This window comes from Typopeltis vanoorti, chromosome 18 (genome assembly GCF_054136105.1).
Source record: "Typopeltis vanoorti isolate ZY-2024b chromosome 18, IOZ_Tvanoo_1.0, whole genome shotgun sequence".
In the NCBI taxonomy this organism is placed as follows: domain Eukaryota; kingdom Metazoa; phylum Arthropoda; class Arachnida; order Uropygi; family Thelyphonidae; genus Typopeltis; species Typopeltis vanoorti.
This window is the reverse complement of record NC_143566.1, coordinates 48,765,090-48,777,422: the sequence shown is the minus strand read 5'-3', so window position 1 is coordinate 48,777,422 and position 12,333 is coordinate 48,765,090. Positions and strand designations below refer to the sequence as shown.

Genomic DNA, 12,333 nt, shown 5'->3' with positions numbered 1-12,333 from the left:
TTGACTCGCCAGTAATCCAATACCATATCGTGCACTTGATCAATGATTTCTGGTGTTGTTATACGTTTTGGACGTCCTTCACGTGGATCACCTTCAAGACTGGTACGGCCACGTTTAAACTCGGCAGCCCATTTCTTAATTGTCGAAAACGAAGGAGAAGAGTGCCCATAAACTTTTATGAATTTCGAATGAATTTTGTTTGGCGTTAAACCTTCTTTTACAAAGAATTTTATAACCACATGATACTCAATTTTATCTATTTCAAGGGATACAGACAACATTTTTGCTTCAGACAGCTGTATAAAACAAACTACTTGATATAATGACTTGTAGTTTCACATGGATGCTTATGATAGGTGTACCAACTTAGAAAGAAAAAATCTTGCCGATAGTGTTGCTATCTATGGTCGAGGCCAAGAACTTTTCAGACCACTCTCCTATTTATGGAGCTTCCTTGCATTATAACAGTGTCCTGTATAATGCATGACTGCTGTACATGGGTTTGAATGATGTTAGAAATGCTAAACAGTATCCCTGCATCATTGTAACAAGATGATCACTTCAGATAAATCTGGAGATTTATCTGAAGTGATCATCTTGTTACAATACAATAAATCACATTTGATTCTGGTTTTTTTATATCACTTTTGTCCTATGAATAATACAGTATGATCAAAGTACCAGAATTTAAGGCCTTGTTGTGGAGACCCACCCAATGATCCATTTGCTGCAAAACTTTGCAGGAATACATCATACTGAAGTGATGTCTGGGGAGAGGGGTAGTTTCAAAATTCACCACCAGGGGTACTGTATAGTGTTCCAAATGTAAATGTAGTAATTTTTCTCTGTGTAAGGAAAAAAGCAAACATAAATAACACATTTTGATTCACTTCTATCATTAATCATCCACAGGCTGTACTGTTCAATGTGCTGCCTTCATTTTTAAAAGAAAGGGTTCAATGTGCTGCCCTTCCCAGTATACTACAGACTGCATCCTTTGCACAGTATGTTCAGTGGCAAAACATAGCTGGTCAGGACTAACGCAGCATGTTCATAACATGTTCCTGTACTGCATTATGCTGTCTTTCAGCACTGCAAGTTATCTGGATAGTCCTGATAAACCCTGTATTTCAGAAATCCCCAGAGCCAGAAGTCACAGGGGGTCAGATCAGGTGAACGAGGTGGCCATGCAGTGGGAAACACATGGCTTCACTCTGGCTTCTGTGAAAGTTCTCGAAGAACATCCTATATGGATTGATTAATGTGTGGAGAGGCCCCATCTTACATGAAAATGACTGAATCCATGCACAGAAGCTGGTGTAGCTGTGGAACAACAAAATTATCATGTTGCAGCACCCAAGTGAATGCCTTCAAAGAAGAATGGTCCAATGAAGCTGTAAATCTACACCAGACAGTAACTTTGGGTGAATGCAAAGAAATTTGTTGGATTGCATGTGGGTTTTGCATAGTCCATATACCTGGCAATTGTGGATATTCACAGCTTCGTTCAGGTGAAAGTGAGCCTTATCTACCCACAAAATCATCCACAGCCACACAGCATCCAACTCTACTCAAGCAAGGAATGTTAAAGTCAATCAACTTTCAAAGTCTTCCTGGTGCAATTCCTGTGAGGGTTATCTTGAATGAGTAGAAATTCAGAATCGTCTGTAGAATTTTCCAGATAGTTGTATAAGTATATCCATGTGTCTTGATATAGCACATGCACTGCAGGAACCAATATTGTTATTCATGGCCTGCTCTACAATGCAGTAGCAACTTCATTCACTTGTTTTGAATGAAGTTTCTACTGATTGGTTTGCAACCTCTGCAAGGTCTCAATGATCCCATTTCTTCAAAAATGACTAATCCTTCATATCAGAACACATGGAAATAATGGACTTCGTCGACATTTGTTCAGGCAACAAAATTTATGGAGTGCAGCAACATCATTGCAGTTGTTCAGGTAGTACAGCTTCACGAGCAAAGCCCGTTGGAGCTTTGCAAAAATCCCATATCCATCTTTTCAAACACCCTATCACTTGTCAAGTTGCATGATATGCAAATTCCATGCATTTGGTATTTACCTCTTGGTGGTGAATTTTTGAACTACTTTTTTTTTCTCTCTCTCAAATATCATATCGGCATGACGCATAATGTATTCCTGCAAAGTTTTGCGGTATTTGGATCACTGGCTGGCACTCCACAAGGCCTTGAACATGGATACTTTAATTTTGATCACCTGCTATGGGATAAGAGTACAGGTAGTTTGGAGACAAAGACCACAGAATTTGTTAATCCTTTTCAAATGAATAGTCAACATCATCAGAGAATTATTTACAACAATATGGTAAGAAATAGTGATTTAGTGCAGAAAGTGGGAAGAAATGATCAGAGTAAACAATGTATGAATATATTTTGATGTAATTGAGCAACATACCTACACATTATTGTGTGTGTGTGTGTGTGTGTTCACACATAATTTATGTATGTAAGATGTGTGTGTATGTAAATATGTGTAAGATGTGTGTACACACATAAGAATGTGTAGGTATGTTGTCTAATTACATTAAAATATATTCATATGTTGTTTACTCTGACCATTTCTTCCCACTTTCTGCACTAAATCAATATTTCTTACCATATTGTTGTAAATAATTCTCTGATGATGTTAACTATTAATTTGAAGAACAAGGATTAACAAATTCTGTGGTCTTTTTTCAGAGTATCTGTACTCTTATCTCATATCAGTGACAGCTTCATTTTGCATATCATAATCTAGAATAGGGATGCACATACCGTGGCCCGTGTGCTGCGCCCTCTGCTGATTTGCTGGTGGCCCACCTCACCGTGTATTATTTTAACTTTAACAAGTTACACGATAGGTAATTTTTAAAAATGGTATATGCGCAAAGCAAAGTAGCTGTGACGTCACGATTGTCTGTCTACTTATGATAATCGGTTAGTAATAATGTTAACAAATTTTATAATCGTCTATTTGTCATATGAGTATTTTGTTTTCGTAGGTGCATTGCTACAATTAATTATCGTCCCTAGGAAATATTAAAAAATAAATTCTACAATGGATAAAGCAAGGCCAAGTAGGAAACGCAAACTACAGGATGAAAAATGGCAGTTTCAGGATAGCTGGAGACCGTAAAATATGGTTTTGTGCAGTCATTTAATAATATCATGTGCTTGATTTGCAAAAGTGCTGTAGCCATACCTAAAGAATACAATATAAGGAGACTCTATGAAAGTCTGCAATCTACATTTTCAAATCTACCAGAGAACTACATAAACAAAAGATTTCATTTTTGAAACGAGAATTGACAGGTCAGCAAGTGATGTTTACAAAACCTATTCAAGATTCAGAAATCCCAACAGAAATAAATTTTGAAATATCTTGCCTTATAGCAAAAAAAGATGCCGACCATTTACTGACAGAGATTTCGTTAAAGATTGCCTTGAGATAGCTGCTAAATAAATTTGTTCTGAATCAGCCAAAAATGTTGAGAAAATTCAGTTAAACAGGATGACTGTGCAAAGAAGAATTACTGCAATGTCGGAAAATGTAAAGGACCAATTAACATCTTATTCAAAGAAATTTGCCTATTTTTCATTAGCTATTGATGAATCAACTGACATTACTTCCACAGCCCAGTTGTTAATATTTGCACATGGAATAACGCAAGAGTTTGAGGTAAGTGAGGAGCTGATTGGAATGAGTTCATTGTCAGATCAAACGAAAGGTAATGACATGTTCACTGGGCTTTTGGAACAGTGTTCCAAAATTGATTTCGATCTCTCAAAATTATCAGGTATCACGAGTGACAGAGCTCATTCCATGATAGGAGCTAATTCTGAATTGGTAACATTATTGAAACAGCATTTGGGAAGGCACGACAATGAGTTGATACAATTCCGCTGTATAATCCACCAGGAGAGCTTGTGCCCTAAGAAACTTGGATTTGAACATGTCATGAAAGTTATGGTTTCAACGATTAATTTTATAAAATCACCGACAATTTAAAAAGTTTCTTGAAGACATTGAAAGTGAATATGGTGACTTAATTTTTTACACAGAAGTGAGGTGGCTAAGTCGTGGACAAATATTGGAGCGGTTCCTAAATTTAATTAATGAAATTGAAATCTTCAAGACTGAAAAAAACAAATACATCCCTGACATAAAAAATCCGGATTGGTTATGTGACTTAGCCTTTCTGGTTGACATTACTAATCATTTAAATACGTTAAATACGCGACTTCAGGGCAAAGATCAATTGGTTACTCAAGTTTATGGCCACATTTTGTCTTTTCAGTGCAAGTTAAATCTATTTTAAATCCAACTGAAGTCAGGAAATTACATCCATTTTCCTAATTATAAGATAGTTTCTGAAAAGTTCAATGTCAACTTCAAAACTGTGTATGTTGAAAAGATTGATAACTTGATATCAGCCTTCAAGGATTGGTTTTCTGATTTTAAAAAAGTTTAAACCGTTGCTAGATTTATTTAGCAATCCTTTTGCCATTTTGCCCGAAAATGTACCCGAATCAGCACAGCTTGAACTCATCGACATTCAAAACTATGAGAGCCTGCAAAATAAATTTAACAAAGGCAGTTTATTAAACTTCTATCGTTGTGTCGATAAAAACAATTATAAATGGTTGCTAGATAAAGCATTAAAATGTGCAAGCCTCTTTGGCTCAACATATATTTGTGAACAAACTTTTTCAGTCATGAATATTAAGAAATCGAAAAATACGAACCGCTTGACTGATGAAAATTTAGAATCAATTTTGCGGTTGGCTACTACAAAACTCAAACCAGATATCAAAACAATTGTCAAATCAATGCAATGTCACACATCAAATTAAATTCACTTACTTTTTATTACCTATTTTGTAACAATTATGATAGGCATAAATAATATAAACAATATATGGTAGATAACTTTCAAGGTTTTTTTTTGACAGCCCTCCCATAAGTAACAGTGGAACTATGCGGCCCTTGTCCTTAACAAGTTTGTGCATCCCTGATCTAGAAAAATCTTGCACATTCTCACCATTCATAAGGACACAGGAAGAAGATATGCATATACCCAGCTAATCTCATTTTATCTTCTAATGTCTTTGTGTAACCAATGTATATCATTTATGCTCAATATTTGGATATATATTTTGGAGTTCAGATATATAATGAAACAAACTGTTCACTCCTTAACTTATTTTATTTTTAGCTCTAGCATTGTTGGCTACTTTCCTACACTTCTTCTGATGGGATTTTTGTTCTGGACATTCAAGCGGTCTGCAGGTTTTATGAGTAGTAGTGGTGGACGCAGAGGTGGTGGAATTTTTGGTGTGGGTGAAACAACTGCAAAGCTGATTAATCCTAGTGATATTGAAGTTAAGTTTAAGTAAGTTTTATTTGAAATTTCATACTTGTGACAATTATTAGAGCATGTGTCAAATGTGCAGAAATATAATATGTTAACTTAAAAATTGGAATTTATAATTTATTTTTTATGTGAATACACCCTCATAAGGTTGTAAATATGTCATACATTTTAGTGCTCTAACTAACTAAATGTAGGATGCTAATGGTTAGATAATCTGGTTTTGGAGACTAGGCAGGATAATGGTTTCAATCAGGTAATGACAATCATCTATCACCTAAAGACTTTAACAAATATTCATCCACTGTAAGATTCAAACTTATATCCGTGGAGAGTAGATATTGCCATTCACTCAACCAACCAGGCCTGCATTAAGTGACAGTCATTCTAAATGAGGTCAGATTTATAGGTTTTTGAAGAATTAATTGTGTAAAAAGTGTGATAAAGCTTACTTTTATTATCATATGAGGAATGAAATTAAAAAATGTAGTTAACTTCTCTAAATTATGAACTTTATAGTTTTTATAACTTATAATCTTTTATAACAAGAGCAGATACAGTAAATTCTATTTTGATGTTTATTCATTATACTTTGCCTACCATATACAAGAACAATCATAAGTTCATATATTGAAGTAAGTATGCTACACAAAATTTCCGAAGAGAGAGCTATAATAGATGAATTCAATTTACATTTACATATTAAATTTATAAATAAGAAAGAAAGGGGTGCTTAAGGGTCAAAGCTGTATAACTGAGAGGAGACCTCCACATAGCCTTTAAAGGAATGCGGAGAACCGACCAGGGCTTCTGACCTAATGTCCAATCCTTACCTTCTCATGGTGCACCCTGTTGGGTATCTACTTGGATACTGAACGAACGAGGATGGGCTGGCAATTTGGGATTTAGCTGACCAAATTGTATTCTTATTGGTTAAACCAAAATAAAATATGATGGTACAACATGACAAAATTTCATTCTGGCTGGGGCGTCGGCCAGTTTAACAAGGCTCCCCGTTGTTTTTGCCAGGGAACCAGGGCGAACAGCGAGAAGTCAGCTACTGGAACAAATCTGAAAACAAACCCCAACTCGACACCACCAGAGTTAAAGATCGGTACTATCAACATAAGAAGCCTGAATGGCAAAGAAATGGAGCTAGCTAAGGAATTAGATAAGTACCAGATCGATATAATAGGGGTGACAAACAAAAAAGACCAAAACTGGTGAGATATTTCTGAGCAATAAATACAAAATGTTATATTCAGGCAATGACAATCAAGGAAAAGAAGGAGTAGCCATAGTATTCAACACAAAATACGAGGCTAATCTTCTTGAATGGCAGTCAGTCTCAAGTAGAGTAATGTGGGCAAATATGAGAATGGGGAACTGGACAATGAGACTTATTTGTGCCTATGGTCCCACAGAAGGTTCTACTAAGGTAGAAGTAGGGGAATTTTTTGAGGCTTTAGAGAAAGCAACTGACACAATGAACAATGAAAAGTTGGTCCTTGTTGGGGATCTAAATAGCAAAGTAGGAAATGATTGTGAGACATACAAAATATTTTGGGAAAATTTGGAGAAAAGAGCAAAGCTAATAATAATGGCAAATATCTGTTGGATTTCTGCTCAGGACATGGACTGGTTATTACTAACACCATGCTCCAACATAAAAATGTGCACAAATTCACATGGAGAGAAGAGGCTAGGAATAAGAAAAGTGTCATTGACTATGTTATTGTTGATAGCGATGTTTTGTCCCTGGTGCAGGACACCAGAGTGTACAGAGAATTTGAAATTGGAAGCGATCACTATTTAGTCTTGAGCAGGATAAAATTGAATTTCATATTGAAAAGAATAACATGTAAGAAAGTTTTAAAGCGAATAAAAGTTGAGCAGCTGTCAGATGTGAACTGTAGACTAAAATACACAAAGATTATTGAAGAAAAAATGAAAGAGTTTGAGAACAGGAATAAAACCTTGGAGATTCAGTGGCAAACTCTGAAGAAAACATTGATTGATTCTGCCATAGAGGCATGTGGTGAGGTTGTCTGTAAGGATAAAAAATCAGAACTCCCTGGTGGACACAGGAAGTTAAAGAAGCAGTGAAGGAAAAGAAGAAAGCATATCAAAAGTTCTGGTCAAATAAGTCAACTTGTGCTCTTAGAGAATATAGAGACAAATGCAAGAATGCTAAACACTGTGTAAAACTAGCCAAACAAAAGTCATGGGAGGACTTTGGCAAGAACATAGAAAATAAATATCAAGAAGGTGGTAAGATATTCTGGAGGTTGTTGCTTAGAAATGGAGGAAAGAGTGCTGTAAAAGGAGTTAGAGATTATACAGGTGACATGAAAACGGGAGAAAAAGATATCCTTGAAGTATGGAGTAATTACTTTGAAAAACTGCTAAATGAAACAAGCAATGATGACAGCACAGTGGTAAAAAACACTGACCAGGCATGCAGTCAGGAATACATATCCATACTTCAAGTAGAAAAAGCCATCAAAGGTTTGAAATGTGGAAAGGCAGCAGGAGTAGATGATATTTGACCAGAAATGCTGAAGTATGGTGGTATAAGAGTCTTACAGTGGCTGCACTGCATAGTTCAGAAAGCCTGGACAGAGGGACGAATTCCCGATGATTGGAGTAGAGCTCTCATAGTACCCATATATAAAAAAGGGAAATAAAACTGCATGTGAGAATTACAGAGGTATTTCCCTACTGAGTGTTCCTGGCAAGATCTATGCAAGTATACTTGAGAAACGGTTGAGAAGAATTGTAGAAGAAAAGCTTGGTGAAGAACAAGCTGGATTCAGGCCAAATAGAGGCTGTCAGGATCAGATCTTCACTTTACGACAAATAGTCGAGAAAGCATGGGAATATAATAAAGATCTGTATTTAAGTTTTGTCAATTTGGAAAAGACATATGACAACGTGCCAAGAGAGAAGCTATTCAATATGCTGCAGTTATATGGTGTCAATGGAGCATTATATCAAGCAATATTTAGTCTTTATTTGAGTTGTAAGTCAGCAGTTAGAATTGAAGGAAGTACAGGAAGATGGTTTAATATTAAATCTGGTGTAAGACAAGGATGTACATTATCCCCTCTGTTATTCATTATCTATATGGATCACATTATGAAGGAAAGTGGTATTAAACCTGATATGAAAATTGGAGATGTTAATATCAGCTCTTTGCTTTATGCGGATGATGTTATACTTCTAAATAAATCCGCTGCAAGTCTGCAAGATTCTCTGACTAAATTGAATAACTGTTGTAATAGATATGGTATGAAGGTCAGCAATAAAAAGACAAAGACTATGAAAATAGGCAGAATCATTGAAAATGTCAACTGTGTTGTGAATGGAGAACCTGTGGAACAAGTAAAACATTTGAGCTATTTAGGCACGATTTTTACTGACGATGGTAAATTAAATATAGAAATAGACAACAGAATCAGCAAAGCTGGTATGGTGGGAAGTCAATTGAATAAATTCATATGGAATGAGAGAGAAATTAGTCGGAACACTAAATTAGACAGTGTTCAAACCAGTTTGAACTTATCGATCTGAGAGCTGGGTCAGAAGTAAAACATTTGACCAAAGACTAGAGACCACATATATGAGAGTCCTGAGAAAGATTAGAGGTGTGAACAGATGGCATCAATGGCAATATCATATTAAAAATGATCATATTAGGAAAGAACTTGACATTGTCAGCATCCAGGAATGCATTAGCAGACCTAATCTCAGGTGTATGGTCACTTAAACAGAATGGGTGAGGAAAGATTAGCAAAACAAGTGTGCTCTGCCAGGTTGGCAGCAAAACGACCCAGAGGAAGACCAAGATATAGGTGGATTGGTACGGTACGAAATGCTTTAGACGATAGAAATATAAGATCTGATAATGTTGGAGTCTTGACAAGTAACAGACTGATTTGGAGGAAACTTGTAGATAGGAAATTAATAATGATGTAATTTTTTTCATGTAGTACTATCATATCCTGTATACCCCTTGAGGGTACATGGCAGGAATTTGATGATGATGAAATAAAAATTAAAAAAAATACAAAATAAAAAATGATGGTGCAACATAACAAAATTTCATGCCGGCTGGGGCATCACCCGGTTAAACAAGGCCCTTGTTGTTTTCACCAGGGAACCAGGGTGAACAGCGAAAAGTCAATTACTGGAACAAATCTGAAAACACACCCCAACTCCACATCACCAGAGTAAAAGATCGGTACTATCAACATAAGAAGCCTGAATGGCAAAGAAATGGAGCTAGCTGAGGAATTAGATAAGAACCAGATTGACATAATAGGGTTCACTGAAACAAAAAAGGCAAAAACTGGTGAGATCTTTCTGAGCGATAAATACAAAATGTTATATTCAGACAATGGCAATCAAGGAAAAGAAGGAGTAGCCATAGTATTCAACACAAAATACGAGGCTAATCTTCTTGAATGGCAGGCAGTCTCAAGTAGAGTGATGTGGGCAAATATGGGAATGGAGAACTGGACAATGAGACTTATTTGTGCCTATAGTCCCACAGAAGGTTCTACTAAGGTAGAAGTGGAGGAATTTTTTGATGCTGTAGAAAAAGCAACTGACACAATGAAAAAGGAAAAGTTGGTCCTTGTTGGGGATCTGAATAGCAGAGTAGGAAATGATTGTCAGACATACAAAAATATTTTGGGAAAATTTGGAGAAAAGAGCAAAGCTAATAATAATGGCAAATACCTGTTGGATTTCTGCTGAGGATATGGACTGGTTATTACTAAGACCATGTTCCAACATAAAAATATGCACAAATTCACATGGCGAGAAGAGGCTAGGAATAAGAAAAGTCTCATTGACTATGTTATTGTTGATAGTGATGTTTTCTCCCTGGTGCAGGAGACACCAGAGCATACAGAGGATTTGAAATTGGAAGCAATCACTATTTAGTCTTGAGCAGGATAAAATTGAATTTCATATTGAAAAGAATAATATGTAAAAAAGTTTTAAAGCAAATAAAAGTTGAGCAGCTCTCAGATGTGAACTGTAGACTAACATACACAAAAATTATCAAAGAAAAAATGAAAGAGTTTGACAACAGGAACCAAACTTTGGAGATTTAATGGCAAGCTTTGAAGAAAGCCCTGATTGATTCAGCCAGAGAGGCATGTGGTGAGGTTGTCTGCAAGGTTAGAAAAATCAGGACTCCATATTGGATGCAGGAAGTTAAAGAGGCAGTGAAGGAAAAGAAGAAATCATATCAAAACTTCCTGGCTAATAAGTCAGCTTTTGCTCTTAGAGAATACAGAGACAAATGTAAGAAAGCGAAACATTGTGTAAAACTAGCAAAACAAATGTCATGGGACGAATTTGGCAAGAACATAGAAAATAAATATCAAGAAGGTGATAAGATATTCTGGAGGTTGTTGCAGAACCTTAGAAATGAAGGAAAGGGGGCTGTAAAATGAGTTAGAGATGATTCATTATCTATATGGATCACATTATGGCGGAAAGTGGTATTAAACATGATATCAGAATTGGAGATGTTAATGTCAGCTCTTTTCTTTTTGCGGACAAGTTATACTTCTGAATAAATCCGCTACTAGTTTGCAAGATTTCCTGACTAAATTGAATAACTGGTATTGAATAAAGGTGATATGAAAACAGAAGAAAAAGATTTGCTTGAAGTATAAAGTAATTTCTTTGAAAAATTGCTAAATGAAACAAGCAGTGATAGCACAGTGGTAAAAAAACACTCAACAGGCATACAGTTAGTAATACATATCCATACTTAAAGTAGAAAACGCCATTAAAGGCTTGAAATGTGGAAAGGCAGCAGGAGTAGATGATATTCGAAAAGAAATGATGATGGTATAAAAGTCTTACAGTGGCTGCACTTCATAGTTCAGAAAGCCTTGACAGAGGGACGAATTCCCGATGATTGGAGTTGAGCTCTAATAGTATCCATATATAAAAAGGGAAATAAAACTGAATGTGAGAATTACAGAGCTATTTCCCTACTGAGTGTTCCTGGCAAGATCTTTGCAAGTATACTAGAGAAACGGTTGAGAAGAATTGTGGAAGAAAAGCTTGGTGAAGAACAAGCTGGATTCAGGCCAAATAGAGGCTGTCAGGATCAGATCTTCACTTAACGACAAATAGTCGAGAAAATATGGGAATATCACAAAGATCTGTATTTAAGTTTTGTCGATCTGGAAAAGGCATATGACATCGTGCTAAGAGAGAAGCTATTCAATGCGCTACAGTTATATGGTGTCAACGAGGCATTATATCAAGCAATACTTAGTCTTTATTTGAGTTGTAAGTCGGCAGTTAGAATTGAAGGATGTACAGGAAGATGGTTTAATTTTAAATCTGGTGTGAGACAAGGATGTACATTATCCCCTGTGTTATTCATTATCTATATGGATCACATTATGGCGGAAAGTGGTATTAAACATGATATCAGAATTGGAGATGTTAATATCAGCTCTTTTCTTTATGCGGACAATGTTATACTTCTGAATAAATCCGCTACTAGTTTGCAAGATTTCCTGACTAAATTGAATAACTGTTGTAATAGATATGGTGTGAAGGTCAGCATTAAAAAGACAATGAAAATAGACAGAAACGTTGATAATGTCAACTGTGTTTTGAATGGAGAACCTATAGAACAAGTAAAACATTTCAGCTACTTAGGCACGATTTTTAGTGAGGTAAATTAAGATGGTAAAATAAATATGGAAATAGACAGCAGAATCACAAAGGGGTATGGTAGGAAGTCAATTTAATAAATTCATATGGAATAAGAGAGAAATTAGTCGGAAACACTAAATTAGCTGTATACAAGACACTGTTCAAACCAGTTTTAACTTATGGATCTGAGTTAAAGTACATTATAATTGACTAAAGACTAGAGACTGCAGATATGAGAGTCCTG

The 12,333-nt window shown here is 35.8% G+C and overlaps 1 protein-coding gene across 1 annotated transcript in view; it reads left to right on the top strand.

The window, feature by feature from the left end:
- Afg3l2 (AFG3 like matrix AAA peptidase subunit 2) overlaps nt 1–12,333 on the top strand; it is a 221,620-nt gene that overhangs the window by 74,339 nt on the left and 134,948 nt on the right. The window contains exon 7 of the mRNA XM_090408577.1: nt 5,238–5,414. Coding sequence (XP_090264703.1) covers nt 5,238–5,414 — 177 coding nt within the window. The remainder of the gene's footprint in view (nt 1–5,237; nt 5,415–12,333) is intronic.